Source organism: Balaenoptera ricei, chromosome 6 (assembly GCF_028023285.1).
Source record: "Balaenoptera ricei isolate mBalRic1 chromosome 6, mBalRic1.hap2, whole genome shotgun sequence".
NCBI classification, from domain to species: domain Eukaryota; kingdom Metazoa; phylum Chordata; class Mammalia; order Artiodactyla; family Balaenopteridae; genus Balaenoptera; species Balaenoptera ricei.
This window is the reverse complement of record NC_082644.1, coordinates 120,041,644-120,062,893: the sequence shown is the minus strand read 5'-3', so window position 1 is coordinate 120,062,893 and position 21,250 is coordinate 120,041,644. Positions and strand designations below refer to the sequence as shown.

Here is a 21,250-nt window from a genome sequence, read left to right as displayed (position 1 = left end):
GCTCTTGGAGGTGGCAGCTCCCCCAGAGGAGGTCTGGCCCTGAGGACAAGCTCTCAGGCGTCAGGCAATTCTCCTGGGTCCCCATGTGGTTGCCGTCTGTGCTGCCTGTTCAGGGCTTTCGTCCTTTTCCAGGGAGACATCCAGCAGCTGCTCTTCGTCTCGGACCACCGGGCAGCTTACGATTACTGCGAGCACTACAGCCCTGACTGTGACACTGCGGTCCCTGACAAGCCCCAGTCTCAGGACCCCAATCCAGATGAATATGTGAGTCCTGGTGGGAGCCGCGGGCAGGCCGTCTGGGGGTGGTGGGCGTGGAGGGACACAGAAGCTGTGGGACTCCCGTTTTAAGTAAACCCACTGGGTGAGACTATATTTGATCCCCGGGGCAAGGTGGACTCCTGACTCACTTTACGAAGGGTTCTGTGCTCCCAAAGCAATTGAGTCAAAACGGATGTTGGTAAAGAATCTTTCACGCAAGTTTCTGGGTGAAGAGAGCCGTGCGCCCTCTGGATCAACACCTGGGTGGGGTGCTGTGAGCAGAAACGCCACAGGTGCCCCCTGCGGGGTGTCTGGAGCTTGCCAGATAGGAGGGGCTCAGGGCTGTCGGAGCAGAACGATGGTCCTCTGACCCCTAGGGCGGCAGCGACTCTGAGGGGCAGCCTCGGCCCGAGAGTTTCAGGAGCATGTCCAATGCCTCTGTCCTCTGACCGTGACCCGTGTGTCTGTGGGTCAACCTTTCCCATCCACCCGCCCTCACGCCCCAGCAGCACCTCGGTTAATTTGATTTGCAATTCTTTGTACCCTTTCCAAATGAAAATCCTCTCCCAGCCCCTGCGCAGATTGGACTCCTGTTTCTTTTAAGTAAAATTCAATCTTGCTCTTTTTCTCTGAGCTTCCCTTCTTTCACGAGCAGTCAGAAGAGAAGGAGGTGGGGGACCCCATGAAGCTGTGGGGTCCAGGGCTAGGCATGTCTTTCACACCCTGAGAACAGGGTGGACGGTGCTCCCAGCTGGGTTCCTGCAGCCGAGGCCTCCTGGCCACGCCTCCCCCTCCCCATGCCCGATACAGAAATGGGTCTGAGGGTGAGACCATCTCTGTCGCTGTAAAGTCCCTCCCGTGAGGCCTGGGCCTTCGGTGAAGGTCGGGGAGGGCCCTTGGTTTGGCTGGTTGTCCTGGCCCTCGGGTGCCAAAGGGTCAGAACATTTGGACCTTTTAGGGCTCATCTCTCTTTGAAGGCCACCGGGGGTCCCCGTTTCCTTCCCTGGACTCCTCATGGGGCTGGCTCTGCTCTCCCAGGGGATGGAGGGGGAGGACTCCTTTCAGGGCCCACGGGGTTGGTGCCTGGAGCTGGGCACGACTTTTTGAGGTCCGATCTTCCCAGTTGAACCCACGAGGGAGGGAGATGGCAGGCTGGCATCTCGGGGTGGGGGGCCCACGCCCTCCTCATGTGGCCCTGTTTGCTCTCAGTACCCGGAAGGAGAGGGTGAAGGAGACGCCTATTACTACGAGTACCCCTACTACGAGGACACGGACGACGCGGGCAAGGAGCCCACCCCCACCAAGACACCAGTGGAAGCTGCTCGAGAGACCACGGAGGTGGCCGAGGTCTGGCCGGGTGGCTGCTGGGCCCTGGAGGCCGTGGTTGGCGGGGGGGGGGGGGGGGGCGTGGCGAGCATGGGGGCCGTTTGGAGATGCGTGGAGAGCAGGGCCGGTGGGCGGGAGCTTGGCAGGGAAATGGGGGACCAGGGACCGTATGTGCTTTGTCCTCACGGGGAGTGTGGGGCAGAGGGCTTTCTGTGGTGCGGGGGACACCCCTGTGATGGAATCCAGTCCCCTCCCCAACGGGTGGCCGGGACACTGGCCCGTATGGCTCTAAGAGTCTGGAATGTTCTCTTACTTTTTTTGTTTTGGTTGCCATGTGGCTTGCGGGATCTTAGTTCCCCAACCAGGGACTGAACCCAGGCCCTCGGCAGTGAGAACGTGGAGTCCTGACCACTGGACCGCCAGGGAATTCCCTGTTCTCTTACTTTTTAAAAGAAATTTGAGATATAGTTCACTCTGTCCAAGCGTGTGATTGCGGGGTTTCGTCGTGCATAGCACTTCCCCGGGCTGGGCTGTTGCCCCCTTTCCGAGGGGGCCCCGGTGCCCCGATCCACAGGGGCCGGTTGGCCGATGGGTCAGCCTCCCTCTCACGCCGCAGAGGAAACCCCTGACCCGGTCCTCGCTGCGCCGGCCGCCCCCCTAACCCTGCGTGTCTCTGTCCGGCTCCCAGGAGCTGACCCAGCCCCCCACGGAAGCCCCTCCGGTGCCCGACACCAGCGAGGGGGCCGGGAAGGAGGAGGACCCCGGCATCAGTGACTACGACTACGTGCCCAGCGAGGACTACTACACCCCACCCCCTTACGAGGACCTCAACTACGGCGAAGGCATCGAGAACCCTGACGAGAACCCCGACCGGGGCGCCCGGGCCGAAGTTCCCACCAGCACGGTCCTCACCGCCAATGCCTCTAACGTAATTGCCTTCCCGGCGAGTGGGCTTGGTCCGGGGGAGGGGGCCGGACCCCGGGCTCTTCCTTCTCTACTCCTCGCCTTGCTGTCCTGGGGCAGCTGTCCTCCCCCTGCCCACCACACCTGGCCCTGCCGCCCTTTGCAGCCAGGCCGTTTTAAATGATCGCCGAGGATGCCCGCTGAGTTTGCAGTCACCGACTTGCTGGGTGGATCTCAGCGTTGTCAGTTTTTCATCGGCAAAATGGGTGGAATGAGCCCCGCCCTCCAGGTCTCTTGGGGTTCGGTGGAGATGGAAGAGGACATGCGTGTTTACAGGCAGCGTTCCTGTCTGTGGCCCGGGTGGGGGCAGGCCAGACAGGTATATGAGCTGGGGGTCTGGACAAGCAGACCAGACGTGAGGCCGGGTAGGACCATGGGCTTTCCCATCACGCAGACCGGACTTGAAATCTCTGCCAGTGACCTTGGAAAGTGATATCCCCTGTCTCAAAATCAGTGGTCTCATTTACAACCTGGCACCAGTGTTGCCCGCCTCTTGAGGTTGTTGCCACATCTTCGGATTGGAGAGGAGTTGAGCTCAGCCCATAGGGAATGCTTAAAAACAACCGTCATGTGATGCTGAATTCTTGACGGCCACAGAGCACACACACGGGGTTCTGATGGGTCCAGACCCCTCTGGCAGCGGGCATGGGATTAGGGGCATGTTACCCCGAGACCCTGGGCCTGGCGGCCCCAGGTTCCCCAAGTACATGGTGCAGCCTGGTGCTGTGTGCCCGTCCTTCTGCAGCCCTGATTTGCCACGGGGTCTTGGGGGCTTTGGGGTGAGTTTCCCCGTCGTGAGAGGGAGACGATGACTCCCAACAAGTGAAACCCCAGGCCACCCGTGTTCTGTGACCTCGGATGCCACGGTGCTTGGAGTCCCGGGGCTGGGGGCCTGTGCGTGTCCGTTACGTGTCCTGGCTTCCTCTGGGTGACCCCTGCCGCCTTCCCTCTCAGCCGGATCCGCCTCCGGAGGAGGGGATGGACGACTTGGAGGGAGAGTTCACAGAAGAAACCATCAAGAACCTGGACGAGAACTACTACGACCCCTACTACGACCCCACCGCCCCCCCGTCGGAGATCGGGCCGGGCATGCCCGCCAACCAGGGCACCAGCTACGAAGGGGTGAGTGGCTACGGAGGGTGCCTCCCCGGGCCCTTGGGGGGGGGGGCCCCTGCTTCATCAGCCGGATGGATTTGGTGTAATCTGTACCTTCTTCCTGTTCTCCCTCTCCTCCCTCTGCATCTTACAAACCCCAGATCGGACCACGGGGCGAGAAAGGTCAAAAGGGAGAACCTGCCATCATCGAACCAGTAAGACACGTTCTTATTGTCTCCCCGAAACCGGCGGGGTGGTGGGTCGAAGCTTGGGGCACGTGGCGGGTTAGGTAGGACGTGGCTGGACCTGCGGGACCCCTGCGCCTCTATGCCTGGGGCTTACCACGAGGAGCTACGTGACCTCGTGGATGCCACACGCTGCTTCGAAAAGCGCCTGGGCAGGGGTAAGGTTCTGGACCTCGAATGAGGTTGTGGCTACCCGGGATTCGAATGGGTCAGGACCCGTTGTGCCGCACGCTTAAGATCCGGGCACACCACGGTGTGTCGATTTCTCCTTGATAAAAGGACTCGGCTTCTGGGAAGGAGGGCGCTCCCCTGGAGGGCAGAGGGGCTTAGCAGGCTGAGTGTGGGCCAGGAGCGGCCGGTCTGGGGCCGGGAGCGTTAGCCACGGACCCAGCTCTCCGCGCGGGCCGTGCAGCCAGGTGGCTGCAGCTGGTGAAACAGGGAAGCCTGGTCGTCAGCCACGCCGAGGGGATTTAATGAAACAGCTCTGCACCGAAGCTCCCACTGAGTGAGACTGCACCGCGCCAGGCTGGGGGCGAGTTAAACAAAATGACTGTTGAGAACGTCTTAACCTTGGGATCATAGGCAAGAGGTCCCACGTGCACCTCGTGGGTCGGTGGGTGTTGGCGGGGGCCCCACTCTGTGTTGGCGTGTCCTCTGCCCTCAGGGAGCCGTGCCTGGCCGGGAGCACCAGGGTCCACCCTGTGGCCTTTGGGCTGCCGAGGTCCAGGCCCTGAGCCGGGGCGGGTGAGGTGCCAGGTGATCAGCCAGGTAGGGGAGGGGTGCCCTGCAGCTGCACGTGGTGGGCATGGCATCAGGGGCTGGGAAGCAGCTCTAAGAGTGGGGAGGGGCTGGCTGCCAAGGTCCACCCCTGCCACGTCCTCCAAGAGCCAGAGGGAGGAGACCAGCGTCCTGCACTCGACGGGTCATGAGGCTGGGGCCAGGCTCCAGCTTTCTCTACTGCCAGGACTTGGTTGCCCGACCTGGAGGCTCCAGGGCGCTTCCGGTCTTGGGGCTTCTGGGACGGAGAACCGAGGTGACCCCCATCCTCCCGTGGGACTGGGAGGGTTCTTCTGGAACCTCATCCCCCTTAGAGGCACCTGAAGCCCGTGGCTGGGGCATCAGGACCGGGGGCACTAGATGACTGTCCTGCTCTGTGCTCCCTGCCCCGCCCCCCACGCCTGTCCCAGGGACGGGCGCATCCGCTCCCACTGGGCTGTGACCACTGGGCACACACATCCTGCTCTCGGGCTGAGAACATTCCTTTTCCGGTGCTCCCCAAGGGTCCAAGGGAGTCAGGGCTTGTCTGGGGCCGAAGGATGGGGATGCAGAGGAAGTGGGCAGAGGGGCCGAAGGGGGACACCAGCACCAGGTGGCCCCTTGCTCGATGACATGTAAAATCCTCACACCACGTCCAGACTCAGGGAGGAAGGCGACCCTCGGGGAAGAGCAGTGCGGCCAGTGGTGCCACCTCCAGACACGGGGCTTCCGGGGACCCGCTCCAGTCCTTGAGGGGCTGTGTCAGAAGGTGGACCGCACCCCGCGTGACTTCCCTGTGGTCCAGCTGTGTGCAGACCACAGTCCAGATGGCCTTGGTCCCCGGTGGACTTGCCGCTGCCTCGGGTGCCTTCCGTGGTGTCCCCATCGCTTGGTGAAAGGGGCATCTTGCCTGGGAAGAGTGGAACCCTCGGGCAGGCGGGGGCCAGGCTCTGTGGAGCCCTGGGTTTGGTCCTGGCTCTGGGACGGCCTGGCCGGCACCTCGGTCAGGACGAGCTTCCTGTTCACACGTCCCCCAGACCAGGCTGCCCCTGTGTGAGAGCCGTAGCATCCCAGGTCCAGGTGGAGGCGGGTGAGAGTGGATGAGGTGTCCCATTGCCAGGCTCCACCAGGCTCCAGCGGCGAGGGTGGGCCGGGGGAGCAGGCTGAGAAAATAGAAGCGGTCCAGCACAAATAGCATGTCTCCAGAAAGTGCATTTCATCTTTGTTCGGGGAGAAGTGAGCCATCTGGATGCAGTTAGGGAAGGACGCCCTCCCCTCTGGCCCCAGCGTTCGCTCCCGCCCAGCCCCCAGCCTGTTCGGAGTGTCCGAGGGGCCGAGGCCGGTCTCCCTGGAGACATCATGGAAACCGTTGGAAATTCTCAACCTGGAGCATCACCAGATGTCCTCAGAGCCTTAGCTCCCTATAAACAGATGGCCGAGTCCTGGACGACCGCCGACGTGGTCTTGCCTCGGCCGCGCAGGCGTCACGGCCCGTGAAGGCTGGGTGGCTGTTTGCTCTCCCCAGCCTGCCCCGGCAACCTCCTCCTGGGGAGCGTGGCTCAGTGTGCTTGGGGCTCTGGGAACCGGCTCCTTCTCTTTCCATCCATCCATCCATCCCAGGGACACGGGGGCTATTTCCCACTCAGATCTGGTACCCTCTGTCGGGGGTCAGCAGCACCAGTGGCTTCTTGACAGGACAGGAGTCCCTCAGCCGAGCGGATTCAGGTCAACAGATCTGGTGCTCCTGGCTGCCCTGGGACCTCAGGGACCAGGCATCTCCAGATTCAACGTCCTGTATCATCTGGTGAAGGCCCGTAACAGGCATGTCTGCCTTCCACTGTGGCTTAAGGAAGGTTTTCTTGGTCTGTGCTATGTAGCCTATGAATGGGCCCCCGTGAAGGATTGTTTCGAGTTCTCAGCTGAGGCTGAGACCTTCCACCCTGGTGGGGTGTGGAGCGGGGCCAGTGAAGGAAGGCCCTGGCTTCCCATGTCTTGGGAGCACTTCTCGTTGGGGTGGTGGCCAGGGGTCCATCCCTTCACTGTACCTGGGAAAGCGCCGGCACCCCTCCACTGAGCTCATCCATCCAGCGGCCTCCGGTCCTTCCCGGGCCGACCTGGGATGATCCTCCCGTGAGAGCCCACGCACCGTGGCCCCCACTCCCTGAGAGCAGCGGTCGTGTGTCCGGGAAGACAGCTGCAGTCCTGCAGGGTCCACGACAGCCAGGGGTTTCTCTCTTGACCCTCGCTCAGTTCTGATTCTCCTCAGCTGCCTTTGTCAGAGGAGGAAACAGGAGAGTGGGACCGATGACGTCATTTGGATGAACTCTCTGTGCGCATCTCGTGTACACACGTCTCCCTGAGTGCACATCTGTGTAAACACCGGGTGCATCCTCCCAGCGACTGGGCAGCCCCGGTGGGGAGGGTGAGGGGCTTGGAGGGGACCTGCAGCCCCTGGCCTGGGTGCCCCGCACTGGGGGGTGTCCGATGCCTGTGCTGACCTGGTGCCTGTCCTGGGCACACCCTCTTACTCCTAGGAGGCAATTCCGGGTTTCACCAGAGGACTGTTCACTTTCAAAGAAAGGCCCAGGGCACAGCAGCGTTGAGAAGCAGCCCGAGCCTGCTCTGTTCCGGGGAAACAGGAGGCAGGTCTGCCACTGGGGGCCAAGTGTGTCCAGCCCTCTCACCGCTGTCTCGGCCGTCACAGGGATTCACGGGGAGGAGGGGTCCACGGCAGCGAGGCGCCCCGCGTGAGGCTGAAGCCTGCCCAGCCGGGCCGGACAGAACCCACTGGGTCCCAGGACCCCCAGAAACGATCCACCACGGTGTTCTCAGCATGCAGACCCTTGCAGGGGCCAGAGGTCCTTCCCTCCCTGGAAGGCCACGCGTTGCCTCTGACCCCCGAAGTGGGCATGGAACACAGAGGACGCTGGGGCCTGCCTGACCTTGGTGTTGACCGGACGGGCATGGAGAGGAGGCCCGCGCTGGGAAGGTGGCTGAAGCCGAGGCCCGAGAGCCGGAGCCCCCGGGCCGGGAGCTCTGTCCGCAGGGACCTGAAACCTGCTCTCCCCTCCGCTGCCCATGCCGACTCCAGGGCCCAGGCTGACAGGGGGCAGGAGGCCTTGTCCCCATCTAGGGGGAAAGACAGTGAGGCCTGGGGGCCAGAGGCAGCATGGACCTCGGCTCCGCCGGGTGAGGGGCTAGAAGAGGAGGGCAGCTGAGTGTCCAGTGGACTTGGCTGTGTTTCCCATGTGGAGGGAGGAGGGGGCTGGAGACCCCAGCATGGCTTGTCTGAGCAGTTGGGCCTAAAGGTTCTCTAGGCGGGGACCTCAGCCTGCGGCGCCCTTTCCTCTTGTCCCCCCTGAATCCACCGGGTGGTCGTCTCTCCACCCTCACTGGGCCCTGGTCCTGGGGTCCGCTGCTCCCTCAGGCCGCCGTCACCAGGGCCTGCCTGGGCACTGCCCCCTGGGCACAGGAGGGCCAGAGGCGTGGCCGGGGAGTCCTGGCCCCCCTCTCTCCTCTGGAAGCTGTTCTTGAGGGAACGCTGTTGGTTGCTGTCTGGCTTGTGGCTCCCCTGGAGACGCTCAAAGGATGGTCACCGTGGCCCCCATTCCAGAGGCTGGGGACCCCTCCCAGGACGGAGGGTGCAGACCCAGAGGCCCGAGACTGTGCTCCTCTGGTCCACCCAGCATGGAGGGCTTCCTCAGGGCGGGGGTCTGCTAGGGGCCGGGCCCACTCGGGGTCTGGGGATGGAGGGAAGGGGTCCTGGGGTCTCAGACGCTCTCCTTGTCTCTTCCAGGGCATGCTCCTGGAGGGGCCTCCCGGCCCCGAAGGCCCCGCGGTGAGTGTCCCATTTTATTTCCCGTGACTTGTGGGAGGCGCTCGGGGGTGGAGGGAGACCCCTTAAAGCTCCCAGATGGAAAAGAAGGGTAAACGCCCTGGGACCGGCACTTTCTCGAACCCTCTCCTGGCCAGGCGGGAACCGCCCTGTGGCTGCATCTTTAACTCTGCCTGATTTTATTTTTAATTCTAGGGTCTCCCAGGACCTCCAGGAACGATGGGTCCCACTGGCCAAGTGGGTGACCCTGGAGAAAGGGTAAGGGCGGCTCAGTCCCCTCGGATCACGGGCTCTGTGGCCTCGTCCTCCCTGCTCGCGGAGCAACCTTGACCTCACCTGTGTGGGTGACCGCAGTACACTGACGTCCTTCCCCAAATTGCCCCGCCCCCCGCATCTCACGCCACCCCTTAGTGCGTCCACTCTCTTCAGATGTTTAGGGGGCCGACTGTTGCCTGGCCCTGAGCCGGAGGCAGGAGACCCCTGCAAAAGTGAGCCTCAGCCTGGCTGTGGGTCCCCCGGCGGGTTCCAGGGGCCAGCTCACGGTGGCGGCCCTGCATTAGGGTAGCAATAACAACAGCTGCAGTGGCCAAAGAGCTCTGGTGCTGCCTGGGCATCCCACAGGATCCAAATTATCCTCCCTCAATACGAGAACTTCATTGGCCTTAAGACCCCCTCGCTCCAGCTTCCTTGTTGGAAATCTAGCAACAGACACAGAAAACTTGCTCTGGGTCAGAGAGACCATCTTGGGGTCACCCTAGCCAAAGGGACCATCCTGGGGTTACGCTGACCAAAGGGACACATCCTGGGGTCGCCCTGGTCAAAGGGACCATCCTGGGGTCTCCCTGGGCAAAGGGACACATCTGGGGGTCACACTGGTCAAAGGGACCATCCCCGGGTCGCCCTGGGTGGCTGCCGGAGAGATGCAGGCTGAGCCCAGTTCGCGGCAATTTCGTTCCGACTCCTAGTGGGCGTTTGGGGGTACTGCAGCCCTGTGGGTTCTCGTCCAGCTTGACTTTCTTTTCTTTTTGTTTTTCCTGCTGGTCTAATGAATATCGATGTGAGCACAGTCAGACTGAGAGCTATAATTGGGTGTAGTTGTAGATGAGAGACACTGGGGGCATGTGTGCATCCTAACAAACCTTTATCCCCAGCGTCTGGCACACTGCCCAGAGCAAAGACCTCACGGTTTTGGGGTGGACAGTGCCTGGGTCTGGTCCTGAGGAAAGGCGGCTGGGGTCTGCTTCCAGGGGGTGTTTGGCTGTCAGGTGCTGGGGGCTTTGGGGTGATGATCAGGGTGATGTGAGGTGATGCCCGCAGACAAAGCAGGCGGCCGCGTGACCTCTGAGGGCAGCCGGATCAGACTGGCACCAAACAGGATTCTCCGCCATGTTGCTTCCCTGTGGCCAGTGGCTTTGGGGGCAGAGTAGGTGGGCCTTGCTCCGTGGCTGGCCTGTGACATGCTTGGCCTTCCCATACTTCCCATGCCACTCCTGCCTCTGCCACAGTTGAAATTCTAGACAAGCAAGTGAGGGGCCCGTCCTCTGCCCACCCCTGAACCCACACCAGTCGAGCTCTGCCCCAGGGGCTGCAGTCTCTAACCCAGCTCACTCCAAAGGTCTGGGAGTGGATGGGGGGGGGGGTGACAGCCGTGTCCCCCCACAGAGCCGTCCTCAGATGGACCCAGGGGTGTGACTGAGTCCAGATGTCAGTGAGAGAGGACGGCCGGCCATAGCACACATCTTCTGTCTTAGACGTAGGGAAGGTCGCCCCCTTTCCTGTGGGGGTGCCTCCCTCCCTGCAGAATTGGGATGCACTTGATACCCTCGGGGCCAGAGAGCAGCAGGGTCAATGACCCTATATCATGTCCACTCAGCCCGGTAATGACGCTGCCATGGGCACAGCTTCTCCAGCCCCTTCTCCCAGTTGTTGAGACCTCAACCCCTCCCCCCCACCTCTTTAGGTTTCAAGGGTTGGGCATCCTTTCGGGATTTTGCTTGAGGGTCTTTACTGTCTTTTAAAAGGCTTGTAAGAACCCCCGTTACACGCACGGAAAGCGTGATTCACAGGTGCCTGCATTGCTCCCCAGGGCCAGCTGGGACGATGCCCAGCTATGTCACCACCTGCCCCCCCCCGGCTGGCTGGATTTACACTCAGGGCCAGGGGAATGGACACAGGCTGGGTCCCTGCAACTTGGCTGAGAGGCAGAGTCCACTGAGGCCCATAGGAAGCTTTTAGCTTCGCAGAGGCCATGGTGAGTGACCACCGATGCCCGCAAGGCAAGGTTGTCCGACCATCTCCTGCCTTCTGGGGGCAGGACAGGCGGCTCCGCCTTCCAGTTCCCCTGTGTGCCCAGGACATCTTTCATGGGGACATCCAACCTGGGACACCTGGTTACTCACCTGTTCCACACAGCCAGGTATCCCTGTGATGTCCTGGCCACAAGCCACGGTAACACGGGCCTTCCCTGGGTGTGTTGGGGCCACGTCCTCTCTGTGACCTGGTCATCCCCCCTCCGGTGCTATCAATGAGGCATCACTAGGATTGAGCCGGGACCACCTGAGTCGTCTTGTTAACCTCTTGAACCCCCTAGAGGCCAGAAAGACCCTTTTTCATATTAGGGAGCACATGGGGGGGACCTTTTGAGCTGGGACAAGGCTGAAAGTATCGATAGAAACACCTCAGTGCCTCCCTCCAGGCCTGTCGGGCTTCCCGGGCTCAGAAGACCTCAGTGAGCTCCGCTGGGACTTCCCGGCCCCCTCCTGCTGCAGGGCCAGCTGAGGCTCCTGGTAGGATGGGAGCATGCATGGTGCCAGCTTCCCCCAGGGCTCTGGCACCGGCCGCAGGTGTAGCCAGATGTAGTAGATCTGTAGTTTTCAGATCTAGAGCAGGAGCTGACCCCTAAGAACTTCTCTGGCCTCTCCCAAGCTGTAATTGCACAGGAGCTGGCCTGAAAAAAAAAAACCCCACTGATATTGAGGATCTGAGGATTGGTGCGTGTTCCTCTCCTTTTCTGGGTCTTTCTAAGAGCGGAAGCAAAAATATCTCAGCATAAAGACTCCCCTGGTCTTTGCAGCTCCCTCCCCAACCCTGCTGCTTTTATTATGAGAAGCAGCTCGGCTTTGCAGCTGGTGCTGAACCCCGGGCTCCTGGGTTCAGCCTGGGGCCTGAGTCTACAGCCACTTTCAAAGGGTCTGAGCTCTCTGTCCCCTCATCTCCGTGCCAGAATGATGCCAGGACGGCCTCAGGAAAACCCTCTGTTATACGTGGAAGGGGTGCCTTGTTTCTTTAGCTGGTCTACGTGTGACCAGCCCTGCGGTGCCAGTCCTTTAAAACATTTCCGTCTGACCAACTTAGGCCACTGATCAGAAAACACACAAAGGCCGGGTGACTTTTCTTATTTCGCCTTGAGCCTGGTGGCTGGAGCATGCCCCGTGTCTGGCAGGCCGTGGACAGAGTGAGCCGCGTCATGAGCCTGCGTTCGGTGTCCTGAAGGGTGGGAAGGCGGCTGTGATGTAGCCCCATCTTTTGGCTCAGGGGACAAAGTCTTTGAGTTACAGACCTCAGTGCTTGGCAAAGCTCGGCTGACGATTTTTTCAAGCCGTGGTAAATACAGGTGCGGTCGAGGGGACACGCGGGACTGACATCAGGTTTTAAAGTGTCGGAAGGATTCACGGGGTGGTTTTCTCCTGCGAACCTTCTCTTTCTCACAGGGTTTCCAGATTTTCCTTGTCCACCTATGCTTACGCTCTTGGGAATCACGCTGGGTGTAATTGAAGCCTGCCAGTGTGAGGGTGAAATAGCTTTGGGGCCCCTGAGGTTGAATTTTCACCCTCCATGGCTTAAAAAGAGCAGGAGGAGGGTCTTTGAAAGTGCAAACAGTGGATGAGGGGCCGCCCCAGTATGCTTCCTGGTTTCCAGTGCTACACACGCACACACACACACACACACACACACACACACACACACACACACACAGGCACGTGCTCACCACGTGGACACCACATGGACGGCATCTTGTCCCTGGGAGACACGGACCCTAAGCTTTGAATTGGGGGTTTGATTTGGGATCGACTCAGCAGCAGAAAGCTCAGCTGTGAACTGCTATCAGCATTGGATTTCCAGGAGGAAATCTGGGTGGCAAAACACGTTCTGGATTTTTCTTTTTTAAGCAAGTTTTATTTTCTGAGAATTTTTTTTTTCTGAAATGGCAGGCAAGGACCATTTGGCTGTATCCATTAGCAAAAAGGGGAACGGGAATCCTTTGACCCAGCAGTTCTGCTTCTGAGGACCTACCTAAGAAAGATGCCTGGGAATTCCCCGGTGGTCCAGTGGTTAGAACTCCGTGCTCTCACTGCCACGAGCCCGGGTTCGATCCCTGGTCGGGGAACTAAATCCCGCATGCCGCGCAGCGTGGCCAGAAAAAAATTAAAAAGAAAGAAGGAAAGAAAGATGCCTGAAGACGCATCATGCAGCCTGTGTCCTAATGAAAACTGGAAATGACCTAAACGTGCATCAGAGGGGGACGGATTAAATAAATGATGAGTCTGCAGTGTGTGGCCATTAAAATGAATGCGGCCAAGCTCATAAATAGGCCACGATGTGCAGCAGAGGAAAAGGGCCAATTGCAGAACAATATGGACAAGATGACCTCGTGAAAAAGGAGGAAAACCGCCTCCCTGGCCACGCACCCCTAGACTAACGGACGTGATACACATCGGGTGTTCGGTGCCTGTGCTTCTGGCCTCTCTGGACACGTACAGGATTTTAGCCCTGGTTACTTCTGGAGGAACGAGAGGGAACTTTCCCTTTTCCCTTTGTGTGAATCTGTGTTATACCACATTTCACAAGAACGGGGATCGGTCCTGGAGTAAACATAACCACTGAAGAAAAGACGGTGTTAGTTCCGGCCCAGGCAGTGCACACCCTTCTGGGTCATTCCGGGATGGACCCCCCAGGTGCTTGGTCTTCTGGGCCGGGGAGTCAGTCTGTGTCTGAGCTGGGAGCATCGTGCCGTGGTGGTGTTTGCACACTCGGTTCGAGGGCTGGACCCAGCGTCCCTCGCAGTGGGGCCGATGGTGGTCTCTTTCATTGAGGAGGGGGAGCTAAGCTTCATCTGTCTCCAGACAGACCTCGTCCCCCGCAAGCTGGTTGGGAGTCTGCCTGCGTTAGTGAGAAGCTGAGCGATAAAACGCTTTTTTGTCAATAAGCCGTATTATTCGTGTTACATTCACATAAGCCTGACTTGGGCCAGGATCAATTAGAGACTCTGTCGGCGGGGGGCGGGGGGGTGGGGTGCTGTTAGGATGAGCTGGAGGTATGTATGATGTTTGTGCAGAGGTGGGGCCTTGAATTGCTTGAGAGCACTGGTGTCCCGTGCACTGTCCTCCTGGCGACTCCGGTCCCGCACGTCTGTCCAGACAAGTGGACGCTTTCCGTCTGGCCTCTGCCCCACCCGCAGAGCCGAGGGCGCGTGGGGAGGGGCCCCTCGCTGACCACGGACGAGCTGGCCCTCTGAGCAGCCAGCGCAGGTGTCCTTGGGCTGCCCCGCCCAGGTGGGACACCTGGCAGGGACGTTCCTGGGGTCGTGGAAGCCCCAGCACCCTGCCCCCAACCACCTCCCACAGTGTGGCCTCTGCCCTCCACCCCCCGCCCCCGTGGCAGGCTCCAGCCTTTCTGTCTCTGATTCCTCTGGATCCGCTCAGGCCTCCCTCCATCCTCCTCCCTGTCCTCAGCCCACAGCAAAGCCCCCCTCCTCTGGGCTTGGGGTCTGCACATCCCTTTCCTGGGGTCCTGCGTTGCTCTGTGCTTGTGCAGTGCGTTTCCTGCAGGCCCTGACTCCGCCCCGTCACCCCGTCCCAGCCCAGCTCCGCCCCGTGCGCTGACCCACTCTCCTGGCCCCTCTGTCCACAGGGTCCCCCTGGACGCCCAGGCCTTCCTGGGGCTGACGGGCTGCCCGGCCCTCCTGGAACCATGCTCATGCTGCCGGTGAGTGTCCTGACTTGGGGGCTGGGGGGGGGTGGCCGGGTGGGTGGGCTCGGGGCTCCAGGTGCGACGGGGGAGTGGGGCCCTGGGCTGTTTCCGAGGGGGTCGATCACCGGGCCAAAGACTAGCTCCAACCTGGGCTGACTGTCTTGTAGAAACAGGCTCCTTGGGGCTGTTCTGCTGACATGGCAGGGTGGACACCGGGGTCAAGGTCTCCACCTCTGCCTGCGTCCAGGGCTGGCCCCTCCGAAGGGGACGGAGTCCAGCTCTGCGGGAGGCTGTGTGGTGTCTGCTTCCGTCACCACACACCTGCCCTCTCCACTCGGACCCCCGTGCCAGCCGGTCCCTCCTTGAACTTGACTTGCTCATGACTTTGCGGGTCCTCACGGGGAGCCCAGGCTGGGAGGACGAGTGTGTGGAGGGCTGGTCTGGGCCCATGTCAGTTTCTCCGTGAGCCCGTGTGTCCGAGAGGCTGGGTGCAGCTCGGGAGACCCTGCGTGGACCTGCCGCCTCCCTGCTGGGCCTCGGTGCGGGGTTTGCACTGGGCCCTGGGCTTTTCCTTGTAATAAGTGGGGGCCGTGGGGTCTCAGGTGAGATGCCGCAGGTGCCAGAAAGGGCTTCCTGGCTGCAGGGAGGCTCTCCGGGTGGCCCCAGGGCTGAAATTGGCCGGTGGGGCTGGAGCAGCTCTGTGCTGGCAGAGCCGGGTGGTGTGACCGAGGCGGGGTCTGGGGCTGGAAGCTGCCCATCTAGACTCTCCAAGACTCTGCTGTTGCCAGAGAGGCCGATGGGCACCGCCTCAGCCCTGGGGTCCAGAGTGGGCACCACGTCGGTGTGCCTTTGGTGACCCCAGTCTTACACCTACAGTTCCGGTTCGGAGGGGGCGGCGATGCGGGCTCCAAAGGACCCATGGTCTCAGCCCAGGAGTCCCAAGCTCAAGCCATCCTCCAGCAGGCCCGGGTGAGTGGTGCCTGGGGCCGGGGGGCTGGGGGGTCAGAGCCCGGCCCCATGGGGCTCGGAGCCCAGCTTGGAGGGGAAGTGCCTCTGGCCAACTTGGGTGTGCTTGCCCGAGAATCAGGAGCCTGCGGGGCTCCAGTCATCCCTGTGCATTTGGGGGACCCGGGTGAGCACCAGGAAAGGTGGGGGAGGTTTCTTAGGGGTTCCTTGCCCACACCGAGGGTCCAGGTTCCTGGATGAGGACTTGGCTGCTGAGCCCCTCTGGCACCTGCTGACCCCGTGCGCCCAGCTTCAGCCGTCTGCTGCCCTCCCCTGGGCTCTGGGGATGGAGAGACCCCCCATGTACTCTGGAAGGGGCTCCCTCTGATGGGCTGAGCCGAGCCCAACGCCCTGGGGAGAGAGCCCGTGGGCCCCAAAGCCCCTCGCTCAGCCTGGAGGTCCCGAGGAGCACTTGCCCCATTACTGCTCTGCTCTTGGCAAATGAGCTGATTAGTGAATTGTGTTTTTAATTGACGAGGCTCCAGGTTGCTGACTGCCTGTGATAAGAGCAAATGCCACCCGGCGGGGTGGGTGACCCTTCAGTGGAGTGCCCGTAATGGGGCATTGCAATAAGCTGCTAAGTAGTCCCTTGTTTGGCAATATTTATGTAGCTCTGGCGCAGCGGATAGATGCTAATGATAGAACGGGTGGATAATGAATTACAGGGCGGCGGGTACTGAGTCGTTGCTATGGAACAAATTGCCGTGTGATATAATCAGCGGGTAACAAACCCCATCACCTGCCACCGGATTTATTGGCGGGCCGGCCTGGCTGGCCTTTGAATCTGTGTGTGTTTTGACTGAAGTCAAGTGGGCGATGGGCTCCCAAGAAGATTTTATAACACAAAATCTTCCAAAATTAAAATGGCATCATGCAGGGGAAACAGTCTCAGAGTGGCGTGGAGGAAGCCCTTTAAGAAAGCAGGTTGAGCTGTGTGGTGGCAGCTGGGAGGCGTAGAGCCACCTGGACAGGTATCTAGGTGGGGCCCTGGGCGGCTGAGGCTCCCTGGCTGCCCATTCTGGGGATGACTTAGTTCACCCTAGGAGGGCTCCCCGGTACCTCCCCGGTCGCTGGAAGTGCCTCTCGTGGAACCCTAACCCAACCTGGAAGCGGGGCTGCTTTTCAAGCTTACTCTGCAGGGCGCAGGGCTGAGGGCAGGCCCTGCCTGTGCGAGGCCAGCTGGGGAGAAGGAAGCAGTCAGCAAGAGGCTCTGAGCACCCATGTGGGTGGAGCGCCCATCCCCAAAGTGGGGAGTGGACACCCACCCAGCCCCCACCCCACCTCTGCCGCTCCGTTTGTGGTTGTCGCCGGGAGCCCAGAGGATCGGCGGAAGTGGGTCTGGGGGGTCCATGTGACCTCCTCCCCCAGAGGCTCCTCCCCCCTTCCCACCTGGCCCGTCTCATCTGTCGGTAACCAGGTAAACCAGCCATTTCTCAGCGTGTCCCGTTTTCCCTTGCAGCTGGCGTTGAGGGGGCCGGCTGGCCCGATGGGTCTTACTGGGAGACCTGGCCCCATGGTAAGTAGTCATAGGGGAGCCTGGGGGAGCCTGGGGGGTGGGGTGCCATTCCCCACCCCCACCCCACCACCAGCCCATCAGGCTCCCAGCTTATCCAGGTCAGAGCACACTTAACATCACTGGGACCTTGGGGCAGGAGGGGCCTGGGCGGGCGGGGCCTGTGGTGCCCTGGGGGCTGGGAAGCCCTCACACTTGCACTGGCTACGACTTTACCTCGTGACCCTGGGGGGCTCCAAGCCTCTTTCTTTTGAGGCCGCCATCCCTCTTTATAGTCGAGACCACCTCAGTGTGGGGCAGACCCCGATTCCAGCCCCCTGCCCGGCCCTTGCTGCACGAGCCTCGGGCAGCCAGGCACACTCGGGGCAGTGAAGGGGGCCCCGGGGGTGTGCATGGCCCTTGAAGCTTGCAAGGAGCCGGAGGATTGAAGCGCACGGTGCCCCCATCCCCATTCCCCATGTGGGGTGGGCTTGGCCCCTGGCCCCAGGTCTGTGTCGGTGCCCTCCCAGCATCTGGGGATCTTGCCCTGCAATGGGCGAGGATGTCCACACACGGCCCCGGGCTACGGGCTGTGACAGACCGTGGTCAGATCCACCCCGGAGAGAAGCGAGCGTGTTCTGAGCTCGTGGCCCTCGTGTGCGCCACTGTCCAGGATTTCCCTCAAACCTGGGAAGAGATGCAAACGAGGAGAAGTTACTGCTTGTCCCTCGGGTTCTGTCCAAGGCAGCCGGCCGGACTCTGTGGGAGCCCTGCCCACGGGCCAGTCCCGTGTCCCTTCTGCTTCCCGGCCCTTCCCCAGTCACCCCTACAGCCGGTACCTGCCGGGCGTCCCCTAACCAGACGTGTCTCCCCAGGGCCCTCCCGGGAGTGGAGGTCTGAAGGGCGAGCCGGGAGACATGGGGCCTCAGGTACGTACCCCCCTCACCTTCCTCTGTCTGAAGGGGCGCCCCCCGGAAGGCGGTGCCCCCAATGCTGCATTTCGTCAAGGAAGTAGCGGGAGTTGCCATCACCTGATGCAAAGCTGGATGCGGAACAGCAGTGGTGTCTGCAGCCGGGGACCGAGCTGGCTGTTTTCGGTCCCTGCCCTCACTCAGGGCAGTGGGTCCTGCACCCTGTCCTGCCGTTGCCCACGTGCTGGCAGCTGGGACAGTAGCCACGGGCCAGGTGGACGAGCACGGGGACCAGGCTTTGCTTTTTTCCCTCTGAAAAACAGACACGCTACTGACCTTTGTCCTCTGATTCCCGACAGGGTCCCCGGGGTTTGCAGGGCCCACCTGGCCCGTCAGGAAAGCCTGGAAGAAGGGTGAGTAGTTCTCAGCGACAGCGGCTGGGCCATGGATGGGGCGGGAATCTGCGGTGCGTTTGCCCCGATCATGCTGCATCTTGCCGGCTAGGCTTGGCCCAGCTGCTCCCCTCCCTTCAGAGGGCGTGTCTGTGTCCAAGGCTGGGTGGGTCCCGGTCCACGGGGGCAGCGAGCTCCCCCGCCCCTGCCCCCAGCCTCTGTCCCGAGCATGTGAACATAGTTTAACAAACATGTTTAATTAAAGCAATTTCCCAGGCTCTTTGGGAGCAAGTATGGAAAAGACAAAATGATCAGTGATCCTTTCTTTGGGGGCAGCCTCATTTCTCCAGAAATGGCTTTGGTTTGAGGGAAATGGCCGGCCGGCTGCTCGGGCCCCCTGCACCTTACCTGTGCTCCTAGACTCCTGGATTCTCTGTTTGGGTTGTAATTTTAGTGGATGGAACTGCTTTGCTTCCATACGACCGTGGCTACTGACAGAGAGTGTGCATTTATAACCTAATATAAATTAATGAACGCCATCCAGACGAGCTTGGGAAATCTTAATTAACCCACATCAGACTCTGACTAGTGGATCTTTTCATCAAGTGAATCTTTCTACTGAATGAAAAAATTACTCGTTCTCGTGTTGTATTTATACCTAGATGAACCCCTGCAAGGAATGGTGGGTGGCCACTGAGCTGCCAGTTCCTGCTTTAGCTGCAAAGTATACAAGGCAAAAATGAATAATTCCTTAGTGGTTACAGGGCCTCTGTCCCGGGAGTTAATTGTAGTTACAAGGGAAGTGATGGAGTGAGCAGCATTCAGGCACGGCTGTCTCATGCTGGCCCCTCAAGGCTGCAGGTTCACAGATCGTGGAGGGGACCCAGGCATGAGACAGAGGGGTGCACAGATGATTCTAAAAGGGCCACTGATGCCGGAATTCAGAGATTCTTGGTAGACAGTGAGGTGGTTTATCTTGGATCTGGTTCTGAAAAGCATTTTATTTCTTTGAGGGTCTTTTGTATCTCTGTAAACACTTATTGTCAAGTTTCAGTGGAAACGGTTTCTCGGTCAGGGCGGGGTGAAAACTGAAAAGGGAAAGATGCCAGCGATGGTTCGTAGTGTGACTCGTGGCAGTGACCACTGGCATCAGGGCCGTGGATACGCATGTTCTGGAGGAATGAGGCTGGAGAGGAGGGGATGGGAGGGGCTCAAGGCCGCATGGTGGGCTGTCCCTTTAGTTCTTTGTGCAGTGTGGAGCCCGTCAGAGTGAGAGAAGCATCCGGCCGTTTGCCTGCAATGTCCTGCAGTGAAATCCTGTCAACTCTTCTGACAGATTTCTCTTGATTTCTGAAAGCGTTTGGAAATTTGAGGAGAGGCTCCCGGTCGGCCCCTCTGTTCACGGGGTCATGTCTGTGTTCGGCCTGGAGCTGCGTTGCTCGGGCGCATGTTCCGAGATGACTTTTCATCCCTGGCGGTTCCTTGTAACCTTTAACCTGGGGTGCGCAGGCCGTCTCCTGGTGGTCCCCCCAGACCCTCGCCGCTTTCACGCTGCCCTCCCTGTCCTTGTTGTGCTGTGAGGCCTTTCTGCCTGTCGGCGCAGCCCCGGTGCCCCTGGCGAGGCCTCTTGGATCAGGCGCGTGTGGCCTGGAGAGGAGGTGCTATTTATTGATCCAGGCCGGCGCTTTATGCTCAGCTGCCTGACGATCCTTATCAGCGAGTGGACATCTGCCTTGGTCCCCGCCCCCATCTAGGTGGCCTCACGCCTGGCAGGCTCTCCTGGGGGACTGCGGCCTTTATCGGGGACCCTGGTAGGTCCAGGCCCTGTCCTCCAGCCCCAGGTGGGGACCGTGGGCCTGCTGCCCCGGCTGGAAGGAATGGCCGTGGGAGTGGCCCCCGGGCACGGAGGGTCGAGCTCACCATCCAGACCCCGCCTGGGGGCGGCTGCATGGCCTTCGAGAGCCAGGCCACCCCTCTGGGCCTCACTTTCCTCCCCATCCATCGCACTAACCAGATGCTTTCTCTCGCCCTGTGGCTCTCTGGGCTTTCCCTTGATGTCAGCTGGTGGACGGGACATGTGCAGATGTCAGGGGTGGGCTCTCTCCTGGGTTGTGAAGCGGGTCCCACGGACCCACACGGCCCCTCGGTCGCCCCCCGTCACACTGTCTCGTGCATGCCACGTCCTCACCAACACGGAGGGGCGAGCACGTCAGCCCCGCCCCAAGGCTCAGGATGGCGAGGCTTGGGAAGACCAGAACCTGCGTACAGCAGCCGGGACTCCGGATTGGGGTCCTCTGGGCCAGCCTGCCCCCCGGGGCTGTGGAAACCTCTGCTTGGTGTCACAGGAAGCCACCACTCAGAGGTCTCGGTAAGCCGGCCGCTCCTCTGTACTGACCGTTTGCCCCGCTCCGTTCCAGGGGCGAGCTGGCAGCGACGGAGCAAGAGGGATGCCTGGACAGACCGGCCCCAAGGTAGGTGCTGCTCACCGCCTCCTGGTGCCCGTTCCTCGGTCAGCGTCACCACGGCATCGGCACGTGCTTATGTGACGGATACGGTTGGGATGACACGTGATGACTCGGACATCTGCTCTCATCCAGGGGTGGGACCTTGGGGGTTGGAAGGTTCACTTTGGATCAGCTCCTCTGGCACGTTGACACAAAGACAGGGGTTGGTGGGGTGAATTTCATGGGTCACTCACAAGTCCACGGGGCAGGAAGTCCTCTTGCCTAGATTTGGGGTGTCTGAGCTCTCCAGAGTTGCAGGGAGCGAGTAGACTGCGCGTGGGTGACTGTGGAGCTGAGGCGTGTGCGTGTGCCCCGGGGGCAGCCGCTGGAGCCCAGGGGAGCCCCACCCCTCCCGGCTGCGGAGGTTCGGTGTGCCCGTCCCTCTGTCCCCGAATCTGGGATGAAACTCCCGCTGTTCTTGGTCCACCCATCCTTCTCGGCCCTGAAAGCGTTTGTCCAAGCCCGCACAAGGTGCTGGGGGAAGTGCCGACTTTCTCC

General features: G+C 60.9%; 1 protein-coding gene across 4 annotated transcripts in view; it reads left to right on the top strand.

Annotated features, from left to right (window-relative positions):
• Nucleotides 1-21,250, top strand: part of COL5A1 (collagen type V alpha 1 chain) — a 159,282-nt gene that overhangs the window by 68,021 nt on the left and 70,011 nt on the right. For all 4 annotated transcript variants that reach the window (XR_009503811.1, XR_009503810.1, XM_059925959.1 and 1 more), the window contains exons 5-17: nt 133-264; nt 1,468-1,605; nt 2,273-2,512; nt 3,502-3,669; nt 3,804-3,857; nt 8,440-8,481; nt 8,674-8,736; nt 14,389-14,463; nt 15,325-15,417; nt 16,913-16,969; nt 17,821-17,874; nt 18,216-18,269; nt 20,666-20,719. Coding sequence is in view for 2 of the 4 variants with exons in the window: in XM_059925959.1 (XP_059781942.1) it covers nt 133-264; nt 1,468-1,605; nt 2,273-2,512; nt 3,502-3,669; nt 3,804-3,857; nt 8,440-8,481; nt 8,674-8,736; nt 14,389-14,463; nt 15,325-15,417; nt 16,913-16,969; nt 17,821-17,874; nt 18,216-18,269; nt 20,666-20,719 (1,224 nt within the window). In the remaining 2 variants the exon portion in view is untranslated. The remainder of the gene's footprint in view (nt 1-132; nt 265-1,467; nt 1,606-2,272; nt 2,513-3,501; nt 3,670-3,803; nt 3,858-8,439; nt 8,482-8,673; nt 8,737-14,388; nt 14,464-15,324; nt 15,418-16,912; nt 16,970-17,820; nt 17,875-18,215; nt 18,270-20,665; nt 20,720-21,250) is intronic.